We start from the raw sequence: 19,245 nt of genomic DNA, 5'->3' as shown, positions 1-19,245 counted from the left end.
AACAGTCCAGTGCTGCTTCTCTGTAGCCCAGGTCAGGCGCTTCTGCCGCTGTTTCTGGTTCAAAAGTGGCTTGACCTGGGGAATGCGGCACCTGTAGCCCATTTCCTGCACATGCCTGTGCACGGTGGCTCTGGATGTTTCTACTCCAGACTCAGTCCACTGCTTCCGCAGGTCCCCCAAGGTCTGGAATCGGTCCTTCTCCACAATCTTCTTCAGGGTCCGGTCACCTCTTCTCGTTGTGGAGCGTTTTTTTGCCACACTTTTTCCTTCCCACAGACTTCCCACTGAGGTGCCTTGATACAGCACTCTGGGAACAGCCTATTTGTTCAGAAATTTCTTTCTGTCTTACCCTCTTGCTTGAGGGTGTCAATGATGGCCTTCTGGGCAGCAGTCAGGTCGGCAGTCTTACCCATGATTGCGGTTTTGAGTAATGAAACAGGCTGGGAGTTTTTAAAAGCCTCAGGAATCTTTTGCAGGTGTTTAGAGTTAATTAGTTGATTCAGATGATTAGGTTAATAGCTCGTTTAGAGACCCTTTTCATGATATGCTAATTTTTTGAGACAGGAATTTTGGGTTTTCATGAGCTGTATGCCAAAATCATCAGTATTAAAACAATAAAAGACCTGAAATATTTCATTTGGTGTGCAATGAATCTAAAATATATGAAAGTTTAATTTGTATCATTACATTATGGAAAATAATGAACTTTATCACAATATGCTAATTTTTTTAGAAGGACCTGTACATTATTTGCTCTTATCCGATCAGGGTTATATCGCTCTATTAGTGTTACTGGATCTTAGTGCTGCATTGAATATTAACCACAACATTCTTTTGAATGGACTCAAAAATTATGTATCACAAAATGGGAATTTACATCTATAAACCGTGCTGACACTGAGCTACAAATGGATCCAGAGGAAACAGGTGATGCCCCCAAAAGGGTGGCAAGGATGACTGCTAAAGCTCAAGAGGACAAGCTTAACCAGTTGATAGGATCGAGGAGAGACAAGTTGGGACATTTAACCAGAAAAATTTGAGAAATTGAAGACTTGGAGGACTATGGTAATGTAGATATGGTGAATGAATACATAAGTGGTGACTTTGCACAGTCTCATGCTTCCTTTAAAGAAGTCAATGACGCAGCCAAAGAATTAATGTCTGATGAGGCTTATTTAGATCAGGTAAACTGGTATGAATCCAAGTCGCAAGCAGTGAAGTATGTCTTAGACAAGGTGGAAGACTGGATTGAAAGGGTAAAACAGACCAAAGAGGCAGAACAATGTGATACAGGGGTTGGGTTTGCTGACAGTGCTTCTATGGTTGTGTCTTCCTCACAAATAGGTCTCTTAAAGAAAAGGTCTGGCAGTCAGGTATCATCAAATGTTTCTTCCACTACTTCTAAACTGAAAATTGAAACAGAGAGGGCAACCACCTCAGGGCAACCTTAAGTGCTTGTGCGTAGCTGTCAGCACATGCCTTCTGGCAGAGGCTACAGTGAGGCAAGAAGACTTCTGCACCAACATTTTTGTAATTAATATACAATTGCCACAGCATACACAGAAAAAGCACTGAACTGGTCTGCTATCAAGTCTGAGGACAATAAAGCCTTAAAGGGATAGTTCACTTTGAAATTAATTTTTGGTATGTTTTAGCTTACCTCAAGGGCATCTAAGATGTAGGTGTCTGTTTCCGCAGTAGTTTCAATTTTGATATTTTTAGGTCAAACCGTTCTTGTCTGTCAGTCATATAATGCAGGTCTATGGTCACCACCTCAAAGAGCATGCACAGAGAAGTCCAAATTAAACATGATTTAATGACTCGTAAATGTAAGTACACATTGATGGCCTAAGACACGAAACGAGCGGTTTGTGTGAGAAAATGAACAGTATTTATATCATGTTTAACTCTTGTAAACATAGCCACGTCCAAGTGATCTGATGGCGCTTCGGTCTTTTCCGGCAAGCGCCGGAAGTGATCTCTCGCGCGTGTACGTCACTCATTGTTTACACAGAACAGAGATTGTAGGTAAGACGGCTAATTAAAATGGTAGTAATTTGCGCTTATCCGGGATGTTTAAACCGTCGTAAAATAAAAAAATAAAAAAAATAAAACAATTGTATGAGTGACGTACACGCGCGAGAGATCACTTCCGGCGCCATCAGATCACTTGGACGTGGCTGTGTTTACAAGAGGTAAAAACGATATAAATACTGTTCGTTTTCTCACACAAACCGCTCGTTTCGTGTCTTAGGCCATCAATGTGTACTTACATTTACGAGTCATTAAATCATGTTTAATTTGGACTTCTCTGTGCATGCTCTGAGGTGGTGACCATAGACCTGCATTATATGACTGACAGACAAGAACGGTTTGACCTTAAAATATCAAAATTGAAACTACTGCAGAAACAAAGACACCTACATCTTGGATGCCCTTGAGGTAAGCTAAAACATACCAAAAATTAATTCCAAAGTGAACTATCCCTTTAACTGAATTTGCTGTTTTCCTCACTGGTTGTTGCACTACTATAGGCAGTGTAGAGTACATAGAGGAGATGGACAGTCCAAGTAACATGCGTGTAATGTTCAAGCTCCCATTCAAATTGAGAGAAAGGTGGAGAGGTGTTGCTTGTGAGCATCAAGAAAGGACAGGTGTGAGAGCACGTTTTGCTGACCTGGTGAATTTCGTGGACAGACAGGCAAGGATAGCCTCACATCCACTCTTTGGCAATATTCAGGACAGCAGAAGTTGGTACAAACACTATGACAAACAAATCTGTCTGCTTATGAATCAAGAAAAGGAAAGATACCTTTGCAACAAGTGTGGCACCTGTTCTAGTGTCCAAACCAAAATCAATGGAAAAGGAGGCAGTAAAGTTAGGCAAAAGCAAAGCATGTCTGTGCTGCAATAAAGAACATGGACTGGAAGTGTGCAACACAAACAATTAAAGAAAAGCTTAATTTTCTGAAGTAACATGGTTTGTGTTATGGGTGCTTGTCACCAGGACACTTCAGCAAAGGGTGTCAGCAAAGGCTCACTTGCGCAAAATGCTCACTAAAGTACCCAACTGTCCTGCACATGGCTGATAAAAACAAAGAAAGTGACAGCCCTCCAGATGGAAACAACCCCACAGCTGGCATAAATTGCAGTACTATGGACAGTGAAACATGCCGGTCAATCAGCTTGCTCTTTGGCTATTGTAGAGTAAACTCCAAGAAAAGCAGTCATGAAGTCACCACGTATGCATTTCTGGACCCAGGAAGTTCAGCAACTTTTTGCACAGAGGAGTTTTTGCACAAACAAACATCTTACTATGCACCATGGGACAAGAAAAGGCTGTTAGCACACAGGTGGTCAATGGTCTAGAAATCAGCGGAATATTGGAGACATTTTTTTGTGGAACTCCCTCAAGTGTTCTCTTAAAAGGACATTCCAGTCAACAGACAAAATATTCCACAGCAAGAGGATATTAAAAGATGGAAATACCTTGACGAGGTTTATATTCCTCAGATTGATGCAGGTGTTAGTTTGTTAATAGGAACAAACGTACCCAAGGCACTGGAGCCATGTAAAGTCATCAATAGCAGAGGTGAAGGGCCGTATGCTGTAAAGACCATGATGGCAAACAGGATTGAACTGGTGAGTTTGGAGGACTCATCCAACAGCAAATGAGGTATGATTTCCCTGAGTTCCAGCAGCGTGGCAAATTAGAGATGTCTATATAGGATAGACAGTTTATGGACTCTGTGTCACAGTCTGTGAAACTGGTTGATGGGCACTGCAGCATTGACCTCCCTCTAAGAAAAAAGGATTGGTTGTTTCCCAATAACCATTATGTTACTGTCCAGCGAGCTCAGTTCCTGAAGAAGAAATTCAAAAGAAATCCACATTTCCACCAGGATTATTGCAACTTCATGGAAGACACGTTGCAGAAGGGTCATGCTGAAAAGGTCCCTAAAGGACAAATCGAAGGAAGACTCGGTAGGATTTGGTATCTGCCACACCATGGCATGTACCACCCACAAAAGAACAAATTGCGAGTGGTCTTTGACTGTGCAGCGACTAACCAAGGGATATAAACCGGATTTAAACAACTCTCTTGTTGGTGTGCTGACCAAGATTTAGACAAGAGACTGTTGCCCTTGCAGGAGATGTGGACGGGATGTTTCATCAGGTTATTGAACTGAAATTGAACTTGCATAGAGAACTTTTGAATCAACCTTTCTTGTGGTTCCTTGTTCTGTTGCTTCATAATTCATAATCAATAATGATATCCCTATGTGTAGTGTTTCTAATGAGGGATTAGTTAAATAATTGTGGTGGTTTTTACCCCTGGCGCCCGAACTCAATCTTTTAAGTGCAAATACCATCACAATGTTCCAGCTAAGGATGCAGACCTGTTAAGGTTCCTGTGACGGCCACAAGGGAACACTGCTGTGGAAATGGAGGAGTATAGGATGACAGGGCAATAAAGCACAGCTTGGGCCAGAGTTCATCAAAACAGTCATGAAAAACTTATGTGGATGACTGTCTGTGGCTACGGAGCAGCAGGGATTTGCTCTGATGCATGATATAAATGCACTGTGTGCATCAGGAGGATTTAACTTGACTAAGTGGATTTCTAACAGTCGATCTGTGCTTGCATCAGTATGCAAGGAAGACAAGGGCAAAACCAGTCAAAGACCTGGATCTAACGAAGGACAGGTTACCTATGGAAAGAGCCTTGGGGATTTTTTTAGAGCCCTGGGGATTTTTCTAGAGCCCTAGTGGTGTGTGGAGACTGACACTTTAAGGTTCAAAGTCATGTTGAAAGAAAAGCCACTGACCAGGGGAAGGATTTTATCTATGGTCAGCTCCATTTATGACCCTTTTGGGATACTTGCTCCAGTCATTTTTCCTGTAAAGCAAATACTACAAGAGCTGTGTAGAACAAGGCATGGATGGGATGACAGTATTCCAGAAACCCTCGGACAAAATTGGAACTCGTGGCTGTCAAATCTACACCAGCTAAACAACTTCAAAGTCTGCAGATGTGTGAAGCCACCAAATTTAGGTGAAATTACCTCAGCACAACTACATCGCTTTGCAGATGCCAGTGAACAAGGCTATGGCACTGTCACATACTTGCTAATGGAAAACCACATAGGTAAGAGGCACAGTGCATTAATTATGGGAAAAGCATGGGTAACCCCATTGAAACCTGTTACCATTCTAGGGGTGGAAATCTCTAGGCACCTCACGATTCGATTACGATTCAGAGGGCTGCGATGCCAAAACAATTATCGATGCATCTTTTTTGAGTGTAAATACTTGTTACTTTTAAAGAAAAGTATTTATAATGACCCATAAAGAATTTACTTCCAATACTTCCTATATTAATTTTTTTAATAAAACAAAATGGAAGTGATGTGGCAAGTCAACTGTAGGTTACATTTGCCAGCATATGTCCCAACATTGCAAAGAACCAACAGGAAAATAAATGTGTGCCTGTACTAGCAGGATACTTGTAGTAAATTAATACAAACTTCAGCATATTCCGAATCTCTAAAATTCAATAATATACTTCTAACCAATATCCTCCTGTTATGTGCAATGAGCAATATAATCCTTCAGACGAAAAAAAAAAAAAACCAAAACATTTTGCGTTAGCAAAATCACAAAACAGCTTTCGTTCAAAAATACAGAATTATGTACCAGCAGCTCTCTACAAAAAAAAATTCTTGTGGACTTGCACATATTCTGAATAATTAGTAACATACAAAGCCGCTCTTATACACATACATTTTTGCTGTATACCACAATCAAAAACCGCTTATAGAAAAAAGGTACATTTTCTCTGAACATCTGCAGAGAGCACAGTCAAAATGTAACTTTTTGTGACTGGCATTGCACTGATACACACTGTGACTGTGGAGGGCAGTGCAGTAAACCTATGTATAACAGATCGGTTTACAGCATATTGATTTGAAAACTAAACAATACAGAAAGCAGCTCTCATAAATTAAAAAAAGAAATAGGTCACAATGAAATTGCCAATTTTCCATATGTTAGCTTTTAACAATGAGGGTGCAGTTTGAATTTCTCGCTCAGCCATCATGCGTCTCTGTTATGCGCACACCACAGACTGGCCGGGCACTGCACTTCCGTGCTTCAGTTATGCCTTTTGCGTTCCATCAATATTATGTTATTAGAGAGAGAAAAAAAAATTGAAAATAAATTGACATTTGTAAATCGATTCAGAATCGTCCGCATCGCGATGCATCTAAGAATTGATTTTTTCCCCCCACCCCTATACCCTTCCATGACCCGAACTAACTGCTGCAACAGTGGCTGCTAAGATAGACAGTGTGCTTAAGATCTGAACTGGATTTGGAGCTTCAGGAGTCTGTATTCTGGACAGACAGTAATTCAGTCCTGAAGTATCTGTCAGATGAGAGCTCCAGGTTCCGCACTTTCGTGGCCAATAGAATCAATGTGATCAGGGAACATTCAAAGGCATCACAGTGGAGGTATGTGAGCACCACATCAAATGCAGCTGATTGTGCCTCTAGGGGGCTTAGTATGAATGCATTTCTTAAAGAGAAGTTATGGATTGCAGGTCCACCCTTCCTCACCATGCCAGAATCAGAATGGTCAAAAATGTCTAACCATACTCTCCGGGCACCTGTCAACGATTCAGAAATAAAGGAAGTGACCGTCAATACAACCGTCTGTTGAAAAGCCCGATTATACATCCCAGCTCATTCAGCATTATTCAGACTGGTATCATTTGAAAAAGGCTGTTCCATGGTTCCTCAAATTGAAAAGCTTGCAAAGGACACTGGCGGAGAAAGGGAAAGATATGTCCCACTGTATCAGGCCAAATGGGTCACAAAGGTACACAGAGCTTGAGAACCAGATGAACGCTTCAAAACTTCTCTGCCAGGTTTGTCACTGGCTGTAAATTACTTCCAAGAAGCAGAGAAAGAGATTATCTGCTACAGCCAAAAACGCATGTTCTCTGAAGAATTCTGTTTGCTCCAACAAGGAAGAACTGCAACGTACAAGTTGTTGCAGCCCTGAATGTTTCTACTAGAACAGGGTTTTTTAAACTGTGGGTCGCAACCACAGTCTATGGTCGCAACCCATTTGTCGGTCGCAGAGTGGGAAGAGGTGGGTTGTGCAGCACTATTGGCTGCAGCTAAATTTACATTTCATGAATGACACACGCACTGCACACACAAACAGGTTGCACGATGAACCAACATTAAATAGATAATCACTATATTGCTTAGTCAGTGTGATTTTCGAATCGCAAAGGCTGCGATTTAATAAAAAAATAAAATATAAAAAGTCAGAATTGGGTTTACTTGTGATAATTTTCAGCGTCTCAGAACGGCTCGGTTCTTTAAGCGGATGCTTTCCTTTACAAGTTAATTTTTTTAATTGAGTAATATAGTAAATAAATTTATTCGTAGACAATGTGTGTACAAAGCTAACTAAGTGTTTAAGACAAAATAAAACGTGTTTAGGAATGAAAAATTATTCATGTTTAAGAAACAATAACTGTGTACAGCATTGTATAAAATTAAATGCATTTAGCCATGGATTACTCATTAGATTTTTAGAAAATCCAGTCTCATGTTCACAAAGGCTGCTTTTGTTTGATCAAAAGAAAATAAATAAACTTTATATACATTTTAAAAAGGATATTTTAAAATGTAATTGATGCCTGTGATGGCCACTTCTCAAGTCTTCAGTGTCCCATGATCTTTCAGAAATAACTATAATATTTGGGGCTCAAGAAACATTTCTTAATATTATCAATGTTGATAGTGCTGCTTAACATTTTACCTAGTGAAAAAAAAAACCTATACCAAAATATATTTAAAAAACATTTATTTAATTTAAGTACATAATTATGTAAATGTTTTTGTAGAATACTTGCCATAAAATAAATGTATTTCAAATACATTTAGGTATATTTATTTTTCATTAGAGATGCGTTTGTTTATCAGGATTCTTAGATGAATAGAAAGTTCAAAAGAACAGCATTTTTAATTTGTAACAATTATAAAAATAAAAAACACTTTCTGACCTCAAACCTTTAAATCGTGAAATCTGTAGTGCTATGGCCTGTGCTGTATTGCATTGTCAGATGAGTCGTTTGCATTAAACTGAATTAAATCTGTATTGACAGATGGGTTTCATTTTTAAAGCATTAAAGTATTACAATTTAGAAACTAACTTCATTTTGCTTGTGAGTAGACCTTACCTGGTGCCCTTGGAGCATGAGCTGTCCAGCGTGGCACAGGCCGCAGGTTTGGTAAAGTGTTGTATATAGAGCGAACCTGATGCTAGAAAAGCATATATGCAAGTTCACACAGCATAAGTAATGCAGATAATGCAATCATCATGTTAAACCAAACATGCATATAAACCTTTCCACCCACTTGCGGCACAGAGGTCATGTAGTAACCAGAGCTCTGCTGGTAGGTGGTGGGTATTGCAGGGCTGGGGATGGCTCGAATGCTGGCTAGTCTCTGCATGTACTGATTGGTGAGGATGGCTTTTCGCTCCTCTTTTCTCTGGGCAAGAGCCACATAAAGTGGTTTAGTGCTAACAATACGGCCATTCATCTCAGTCACTGCCTTTGTGGCCTCTTCGGGAGAAGAAAAACATACAAAGCCAAAGCCCCTACTGTGGCCTCCATCTGTCATCACCTATCCCAAAAATACACAACAGTCAAATAAACGAGACTTAAATGTATTCATCTCAAAGTAAAAATGCATAAACAAACGTGAGAAAATGTCCCTTTTTCTCAATAAGCACTGCCATCTGCATGTAATATCACAATTAATAAAGTCCCACCCACTTAAAAAAAAAAAAAATATATATATATATATATATATATATACACTCACCGGCCACTTTATTAGGTACACCTGTCCAACTGCTCGTTAACACTTAATTTCTAAGCAGCCAATCACATGGCGGCAACTCAGTGCATTTAGGCATGTAGACATGGTCAAGACAATCTCCTGCAGTTCAAACCGAGCATCAGTATGGGGAAGAAAGGTGATTTGAGTGACTTTGAACGTGGCATGATTGTTGGTGCCAGAAGGGCTGGTCTGAGTATTTCAGAAACTGCTAATCTACTGGGATTTTCACGCACAACCATCTCTAGGGTTTACAGAGAATGGTCCGAAAAAGAAAAAACATCCAGTGAGCGGCAGTTCTGTGGGCGGAAATGCCTTGTTGATGCCAGAGGTCAGAGGAGAATGGCCAGACTGGTTCGAGCTGATAGAAGGGCAACAGTGACTGAAATAACCACTCGTTACAACCGAGGTATGCAGCAAAGCATTTGTGAAGCCACAACACGCACAACCTTGAGGCGGATGGGCTACAACAGCAGAAGACTCCACCGGGTACCACTCATCTCCACTACAAATAGGAAAAAGAGGCTACAATTTGCAAGAGCTCACCAAAATTGAACAGTTGAAGACTGGAAAAATGTTGCCTGGTCTGATGAGTCTCGATTTCTGTTGAGACATTCAGATGTTAGAGTCAGAATTTGGCGTAAACAGAATGAGAACATGGAACCATCATGCCTTGTTACCACTGTGCAGGCTGGTGGTGGTGGTGTAATGGTGTGGGGGATGTTTTCCTGGCACACTTTAGGCCCCTTAGTGCCAATTGGGCATCGTTTAAATGCCACGGCCTACCTGAGCATTGTTTCTGACCATGTCCATCCCTTTATGGCCACCATGTACCCATCCTCTGATGGCTACTTCCACCATGTCACAAAGCTCTAATCATTTCAAATTGGTTTCTTGAACATGACAATGAGTTCACTGTACTAAAATGGCCTCCACAGTCACCAGATCTCAACCCAATAGAGCATCTTTGGGATGTGGTGGAACGGGAGATTCGCATCATGGATGTGCAGCCGACAAATCTGCGGCAACTGTGTGATGCCATCATGTCAATATGGACCAAACTCCCTGAGGAATGCTTCCAGCACCTTGTTGAATCTATGCCACGAAGAATTGAGGCAGTTCTGAAGGCAAAAGGGGGTCCAACCCGTTACTAGCATGGGGTACCTAATAAAGTGGCCGGTGAGTGTATATATATATATAACATAACAGAATGGAGCTAGAACGAATTGGAGTTTGCTAAAATAATGCCTAAATAGCTGTGCAAATTATGAAACCCCAGATGTGTTACCCAAATAAATTGTGACTTTACAATTGACATCACTTATTGGTATAGGACACTCATAATGTAATAACTGCACATAATGTTAAAAATGCAAATAATGTAATAAGTATTAAATTATTATTGTAATAAAATGTTCATAATGTAATAATTCTCAAAACAAAATCTTGACCTCATAATGTAATAATTTTTCCATTATGAGAAATTTACTACATTATAAACTCGCCCAAAACATGTCATTCATAATTGTAATAGCTTAAAAATAATAGCATTCCCTTACAGTACATTTTTAATCTAAATCCAGTCTTATACCAGCTGCGAAATGCAACAGATTTAAATATTCACGCAATTATTATTGTTATTATTATTATTGTTGTTATTAAACAAAGCATTGGTATTCCTTTACAGTACATTTTAAAAATTCAGTCTTAAAGCTGCAGTCCGGCTTTTTTCCTCTCTGTCGCCATCTCTGTTCGAAATCTGCAATTGCAGTCATTCGCGGAATTTGTACTTTATGCGAGTTGTACTTCAACACCCTCGACACCTCACAGCGCGGATAAACACAATGTTTGAGGAGACTGTGAGGCTGTCAGTCACCGCACCGATGTGGATACTGGCATTCAGAATCACAGATTATTCTTTTTGGAAGTATGACCAACATAAGAATTTTCCCCGGAAAATGTCATCTGAACTAGTAAGAAACATCCACTTTTGTTCTGGTTCTGACATTGCAGTAAATCGCGCTGATTAAATCTAACAATCGCTTATAAACCGTGCAAATTATACTTTGTTCTCAAATTGTTAATGTTAACAACGTCAGCATTGCGTGACTACATGTAATGTCCTTCCAATATGTATCCTTGTTTTCGCATGGGTCCGGTTGCAGTCTCTTTTTTTCTGTAGCCACTCCGAAGTCCGAACGAAGTCTTTTGCATTTTACAACGGGTGAATCTGTTGTCACTGGTGATTGTCGTTTGAACCTTTCTGGATCCACCATCAAATTGATAAGTTTAATTATATCAAGTGCTGTGAGAAAAGGCTATAAATCTCCTCACACGTAATATAGCCTATAGCCGAGACTCCTTTATGTGTACAGATGTGACGTAATGACGCAAAGACATGCTCGAATCTCCCGCGGAAATCCACCAGTACCACTGGAATTAAAAACATTATTACAAGCTTACCGCTTTGAATCGAGCTAAGGCAAGCAGATAGTTTTGAACACTGGCTGGTTATGTATTTTCTCAAATATGTATTTTGGATAATTTTTAACCCCAAAAAAGCTACGGACAGCAGCTTTAACCTTAACTTCATTACGTTTTGAGAACATTTTAGTACAATAATAATGTGATATACGTATTATATTATGTGCAGTCATTATGAGTAAACATTATGAGTCACTACACACTAAAACCTTCATCTTAGATTTTAAGAATTTTATATTAGACTCCTACTCAACTCATTTTTACTATACTTTGTAGTTGTCCGGTTACATTCGTAAAAAGTGTGTAAAGACATGTAATATGTTGTGCTTTACATTACTTTTGCACTAGTGATGGTTCCATAAGGTGCAAACTCTTTCCTCAACTTCTCATCATCAATGCCGTCATCTAGATTTTTTACATAGAGATTAACCCCCTAAAATGAAAAACAATGCATGCATCAAAACATATTCCTAAATATCAACATACAATTAAGCATAAGCAAATCCTTCTCACATGATTAGGATGATATCTAATTCAGGCAGATTTGCAGATGTATAAAAGTAACCACGCAAGTAAGCATGTGTGTGTACCTGGTAGCGTTGTATGCGCTCCTGCTTTATTTGCTCAAACTTGCGTTTGAGTTCTCCCTGCCTCTCCAGTCTTTTCTGAGCTCTACCCACATACAGGACCCTGCCATTCAGCTCTTTCCCATTCATTTCAGTTACTGCCTACCACAAAGAGAAGGAAAGACTTCAGTCTCCATATCTCTGGGCTACTAACACGTACCATATAACAATTTGTTGGATTACCCTCCTGGCATCTGTGTGGTTTTCAAAGTTGACAAATCCAAAGCCACGAGAGCGTCCCCTTTCATCTGTCATCACACAGACACTAAGGGTCATACCTGTGAACCAGAGCAAACTTCAAGTAAGAGATGCAGAATCCATTTTCTTTATGAAAAGTGGTTGCCTGGGTATTATAGATCTGGGGTCATATATATATTCTCAATTCTAAAAAATGCTCTTAAAGAAAAGACTTAAGCTTTGACTTTAATTTAAAAAAAGTCTTTGTAAAAAGTAGGACTTGTGCAAGACTGATTCGTAGGTGTTAACTGAGGTGACACTTAAGTGTTAGGAACTAAGGACTGCAATGATGTCAACCCAAAAATGGTCACCCTCAATCTCAGAATTAGCCAATAGTAAGCCTGAAAAGGTAGTCACAGCAGCATGACACCAATCATTTAATGTAATTTGAATAATTATATATATATATATATATATATATATATATATATATATATATATATATATATATATATATATATATATATATATATATATATATATATATATATATATATACACATATATACATACACACACATTCAAAAGTTTGGGATCGGTACGATTTTTAAATGTTTTAAATGTCTCTTATGCTCACAAAGGCTGCATTTATTTGATTAAAAATACAAACAAACAAATATTGTGAATTATTATTACAATTTAAAATAAACTTTTCTATTTGAATACGTTTTAAAATGTAATTTATTCCTGTGATGCAAAGCTGGACTTTCAACATCATTACTCCAGTCTTCAGTGTCACATGATCCTTCAGAAATCATTCTAATATGCTGATTTGCTGCTCAAGAAATGTTTATTATTATTATTATTATTATCAATGTTGAAAACCGTTATGTACATTTTTTTTTTCAGGAATCTTTGATGAACAGAAAGTTCAAAAGAACAGCATTTATCTGAAATAAAAAGCTTTTGTAACATTATACACTACCGTTCAAAAGTTTAGGGTAGGTAAGATTTTTTTGGGGGGGATGAAGAAATAAAAGAACATTACTTTTATTCAGCAAGGATGCATTAAATTGATCAAAAGTTACAGTAAAATAATTTCAAAAAAGATTACATTTCAAATAAATGAAATAGTTGTGTACAAAAAAAATTCAGGATTCTTTGATGAATAGAAAGTTCTGTTTTAAGATTGACAATAATAATGAATGCTTTTTGAGCATCAAATCAGCATATTAGAATGATTTCTGAAGGATCATGTGAAATGATGCTGAAAATTCAGCTTTGCATCACAGGAATGAATTACATTTTAATTAATTACATAAATTCAAAATAGAAAAACAGTTATTTTAAATTGTCATAATATTTCACAATATTACTGAAGGTTTTTTTTGTTGCATTTTTAATCAAATAAATGCGGCCTTGGTGAGCATAAGATACTTTTAAAAACATTAAAAATCTTTAACAGATAATATCTATCACTAGGTTAGTTACAAAAAGAATACCTTGACAATCAAGCTTGTATCATTGTATTAAATCCCTGTCATCATATAAGTCCAAAATATTACCGGTATACATTTTCTGAAAAGATGATCTAGGAGCTGAGACCTTAACACATAGGAACCTTTATGAAATCACACTTATTCTTGAGTCTAGGAATAAGACTAAAATTATGTCATCCTTAGAATTTTGACACTGAAGACTAAAATTTTACTCCGTGTGGAGTATATGAAATCAGTGATTAAAAATCCCTTTACAAAATTGTTTACCAAATTCAGTGGAGTATATGAAGTCAAGTCAGTGATTAAAAATCCCTTTACAAAATTGTTTACCAAATTCAGTGAAGATGGTCTTCAGTTTCTCACTGTCAATATCTTCACCAAAGTTCTTAATGTACACATTGGTGAACTCCATGGCTTTAGCCCCCAACTCTGCCTCACGCTCCTTACGAGATTTAAAATGACCCACAAACCTGTAAATGACATTAAAAAAAAGATATACAAAGAAAATTGGCAAATATGATACATTTTCCACTTGAAAGGTATATTCATATTTTGAGCTTTGATGTTTATGCATAAACAGAAACCATGGATAGCTGACAAGGACAAAACTCAAAGCACAAATGAAACAATGAAAAATCAGTGGTTTTCATCTTTTTTGACTCAAAAGTCCCTGTTGTCTAACAAAACATTCTGTATATCCCCCATACACCAAGATATCCCAGTATTCCAGAAGTAATTATGGCAAAGCAGCTGGTTTAATATATTAAACCTCTTATTGATATTAAATTAACATGGTCAAGTAATTTAATATCATTAATGAACTTGAATTAATTTTGTGATTCCAGAAGTTATGTTCTATATTACAGAACTCCATGTTCTATGTAAAAAAAAAATGCTAAGGAAAAATAAAAATACATGATTCAGTTCTGAATCTTGATTTTGTTTTGGAGCATTTCAATTTAAATTAGAGTTAGATCTTATGTATATAAAATCTAAACTTTTATTGAATTAAAACAAATCAAAGGATTTGTAAAATGCTATAAAATCAAGAATCTGTGATTTGTTAATTCTTTAACCTTTATTTAACAAAAAAGGTTTTCGATGTTTTTACTGACCAGCTTAATTGTATTTTGACAGCTGCAACACACTCCAAAAAAGTTAAGACAGAGGCATGTTTACCACATCACCTTTCCTTTTAATTGCACTTTTTAATCATTTAGCAATTGAGGATACTAATTGTTGCAGTTTTGCAAGTGAATCTTTTGCCCAATCTCACCTGATACAAGACAGCAGCTCAACAGCCTGTGGTCATCATTGTCTGATTCTCCTTTTCATGATGTGCCATACATTTTCAATAAGAGACAGATCTAGCCTGCAGGCAAGCCAGTCAAGCACATCTCTTCTACAGTGTAGTGTCTGTAGCATGTGCAGAATGAGGCCTGGCATTGTCTTGCTTTCCATGATAGATGTCATATTGATGGCAGTACATGTCTCTAATCCCAATATTAGCCTCCACCTCAGTGGTACCTTCACACATATGCAAGTCACCCATGCCGTTTGCACTGATGCACCTCTATTCCATGACTGATGTTTGATTTTGCACCTGTTGGTGATGAAAGTCTAGATCAGGGGTCGGCAACAGGCGGCCCGCGGGCCAAAACTGGCCCGCCGGCAATAATATCTGGCCCGCGCCGCAGCCTGAAAAGTTCTGAAAGACATTCAAAAGAGTCTGTGGATCGCTAGACACACCTCTAAAATAACCGTCATGAAATGTCTAATATTATATTAAATGCGTCTCTATAGCACGCGTTGTGTTTATCGTGCAATTTATACACGAAAATGTGTTTTTACGTGCATATGATACGCAGTTTTTCACGTGCATTTGATATGCACTTTATTGCGTGTAATACACACGCATCCCACACCACTAATCCTACCCAACGTATAATACACACGCACCAGACACCACTACTAAACCTACCCATGCGTATCATATGCACGTAAAAACTCTTTTTCGCGTATAAATTGCACGATAGACACAATGCGTGCTATAGAGACGCATTTAGTGTGATCGGGTTGTCGTTGCAGATAAGACACACCGGCTTTGCATTTACAAAACTAGGTAGGATGAACGCATAGTTGTCTTTTTATTATTCTTTGTATAACTATTTTCGCTGTCAACTTCCCTTTTTAGACTCTTTGATAGTGCCATTTTCTCTCACCAGCTTAAATGTTAACACGACGTAATAGCGTAAAAAAAGTAGCTATGCAGTTTAGTAGGCTATGCGAGGATGCCAAGGAATAATTCTAAGTTTAAAAGTAGTCTACGTCAAATAATTATTACAATAAGTTAGACTCCATTGTGTAACAAGCAAATTAAAATGATACACATTTATTCACAATATGGAAAGAGGAAATAAAACAGTTCGTTAAGAGCATGACTCAAAAATGCCATTAATGGGCTTATTCAAGTCCTCTTTTATTTTTGTAGTTATTTTTATCCATTCCGCATCTCCCACATGTGTGTTTTAGCAAGGCAGGATGTGTTGCAAGATGCCACAATATATCGGGAGACATGTGGGTCAGACATGATTTTGACCACTTCATTAAGTTTTGTTTTGTAGAAAGCCTATCTAAAAATTTAATTTCGTTTTGTATCATTTGTATCTTATTTTTAATCAATGTTTTATCAACCAATTGCCTGTATTTAATAAAAGCAAATATAGCAGACAATATAATCGGACATGGAGGCGCCGGCGAGATTGCATTGCTTGTGAACTGGAGCTCGTCTCATAAATTAACCGAAACTCAGCGTTTAAGCTGCCTCAGACACGAAAATATATAGAAAGCTTAAAAATGTCTAATTTTAAACGAAACAATTCAAAACGAAAAGAAACCGACTACTCTCTGCTTATGTAATCCATATGAAATGTGCATTTCTCTCTATAGGCACGTTAACTACTGCGGTCACTATTGCAGCCGACTGAGCCGACACAAGACACTTATAAACAATTAAAATGTCTCCTTGCTATATTTGAAACATTCATAATCATTACTTTTGCCGGTTCCTTGTGACAGCTTTTGCGTTATTGGCAGCGTCACCCTCTGGTTACATGAACACGGCGTCACCACCGAATCAGCACCGAAAACATGGGAATTTTTTTAGACAATAATCCCACGACCTATTCGATATTCTATAATTAAATCAACAAATCGAATATTCGAAAATCGTGACTCATCCCTACTGCTTTATTAATGTATCCAGTATAAAACCCGAACACTGCCACAATGACTGGCCTACTACAGTATTTAACACAGAGTAACAGCTCACTAACATTCTAGTTGCATTTTTCATCAATTAATTTCTTAAATTATCCATTGACTATGTCCTGGCCCGCCATCTAGTGTAAAAAATTTTTTTTGGCCCGATGCCAACCTTACTTGACGACCCCTGGTCTAGATGGTCCTTTTCGTGTTTGTGACTAAGAACTCGATATCCGTTTTGGGGAAAAACGGATATCGAGTTCTTAGTCACAAACACGAAAAGGACCAAGCTAAAACATGGACTCATCTGACCAGAGCACACATTACCACTGTCTTTTGGACCATCTGAGATGAGCTCGGGCACAGAGTACCCGGCGGCATCTCTGATTTTAATTGATGTATAGCTTTCTTCTTGCGTAACAGATTTAAGTAGCATTTTTTGATGCAGCGGCAGACTGTGTTACGCGACAACGGTTTTTACAAATTACTCCTGAGCATGTGGCTATTTTTAACACAATAGCATTTTCATGCAATGCCATTTGAGGGCTCGAACGTCACGCAGAGGTTTTTATGGATTCCCTGGATCTTTAGATCTGTTTACATTTACAAATTTCAATTAATTTGACTAGTGAAAACTGATTTTTTTTCGTTGTACTTTTGTCAGTTAAAGGTATAGCGGAGGATCTTTCCGAATTTTAGAGAAGACCCGCCCTTTCCAATTTAAAAAAAATGCACATGCGCAACACTCTATTTGCATGACTTGTGCCAGGGCTAGCATCGCTAATCATAGCTTATATTAACTTTTACTAGCAGTGATTTTAAATGGATTTCTCCAAATAGCATGACAAACTTTACCTGTCTAGTAGAATCTTCGCGACTGCTGCATCAGTGGGAAGCCCAACCTGTGCTTTTAACGCACGCCAGCGTGTGAAATATTCACCCAAAATCACTCTGGTCTTTTTTCTATATTCTGCTGCCTTTCTCTTCTTATCATACACTTCGTATACATTTTTTCTCTTTCGACCCTCAGCCATTTTCAAAGGAATGGCTGAAACCGTAACTCATCACACATAATACACCTGAAAGTGCGCATGCGCAGAAAGCGAAAACTACATAGGGACGAGCACGTACGACGGCCTTACGTAAACATATCACCAGAATGATTGACACTTAGGTGGACCAATAGTATAGACTACCCACCCGGAAAAAGAAAATCCTCCGCTATACCTTTAAATAAAGGTTCAAGAGAATTAACATAATCCAAGATTCTTGATTTTAATGCATTTTGTAAAATGTCCTATACTTTTCTGGAATTGGGGTTATACTTCGAAGTCATCCTAGGACCCCCTGGTTGAGAACCACGGGTGTAAAGAAATGTTATACCACAAAGTCCATTGACAATACTTACACTTTGCGATCATTCAGAAGCATGCCGTTCATTGTGTCAATGGCTCTGTTGGCAGCTTCTTGGGTCTCAAAGTGCACAAACCCATAACCCTTTGAGCCGTTCTCGTCACAAACCACCTAGAATGAAAAATAGGCTAACTGTTAATGCCCGTTCACACCAAGGACAACTACAACAATAATTATAAAGACAGAGTTCTAAAAATCATTCTAAATGTAAAAGAATAGCAGAGTCCACACCACAAATATAAAGATTACGGCACAGTGAAACAATATCTTTGGAATCACTTTCAGAACTATTTTTTTTCCCCAGTTGATGAAAGTTAAACACATCGACAGCCTATCAAGATCCATACTACTTTAGTATCTAAAATCAGCAGATGACAAAACTGCAACACATGCTTATAGACAAAGTTATCATCCGCTGGTGTGGATGCCAATATATTTATAGTTATCTTTATGGTTTTCGTTTTTGGTGTGAATGAGCCTTTTCTGTGGGGAAAATTTGGTGCATTAGTTGCAATGATGATACTTCTTTGATTAATTTCAGTGATCTTTCATATAAAAATGCCTTTAAGAAATTAATAATCATTAAAAAAACAGTGATTAAAAAGGATGTACCTTACATGACAAGATGTTACCAAAAGCAGAAAAGGTGTCATAGAGAGCCTTGTTATCAATAGACTCATCCATGTTCTTGATGAAGATGTTTCCCACACCAGACTTTCTCAAACCTGGATCTCGCTGTGACCACATGATCCTAATTGGACGACCCTTGATGACTTCATAGTTCATTGTGTCAAGGGCACATTCCGCTTAAATATAGGGGGAGGGGGAGTGTGATTCACCATTTATAGAAGTGCTCCGATC

The 19,245-nt window shown here is 38.1% G+C and overlaps 1 protein-coding gene across 2 annotated transcripts in view; it reads right to left on the bottom strand.

The window, feature by feature from the left end:
* pabpc1l (poly(A) binding protein, cytoplasmic 1-like) overlaps positions 1–19,245 on the bottom strand; it is a 144,592-nt gene that overhangs the window by 113,110 nt on the left and 12,237 nt on the right. For both annotated transcript variants that reach the window (XM_056246739.1, XM_056246738.1), the window contains exons 3-10: positions 18,997–19,190; positions 18,380–18,495; positions 14,038–14,177; positions 12,215–12,309; positions 11,996–12,133; positions 11,743–11,838; positions 8,436–8,705; positions 8,258–8,339 (exon numbers count right to left, since the gene is read on the bottom strand). In XM_056246739.1, the coding sequence (XP_056102714.1) occupies positions 8,258–8,339; positions 8,436–8,705; positions 11,743–11,838; positions 11,996–12,133; positions 12,215–12,309; positions 14,038–14,177; positions 18,380–18,495; positions 18,997–19,190 (1,131 nt within the window). The remainder of the gene's footprint in view (positions 1–8,257; positions 8,340–8,435; positions 8,706–11,742; positions 11,839–11,995; positions 12,134–12,214; positions 12,310–14,037; positions 14,178–18,379; positions 18,496–18,996; positions 19,191–19,245) is intronic.

This window comes from Rhinichthys klamathensis, unplaced genomic scaffold (assembly GCF_029890125.1).
Source record: "Rhinichthys klamathensis goyatoka isolate OS25496 unplaced genomic scaffold, OSU_Roscu_1.1 h1tg000040l_1, whole genome shotgun sequence".
NCBI classification, from domain to species: domain Eukaryota; kingdom Metazoa; phylum Chordata; class Actinopteri; order Cypriniformes; family Leuciscidae; genus Rhinichthys; species Rhinichthys klamathensis.
The sequence above is the reverse complement of the archived record's forward strand: the minus strand, read 5'-3'. Positions and strand labels throughout refer to the sequence as shown.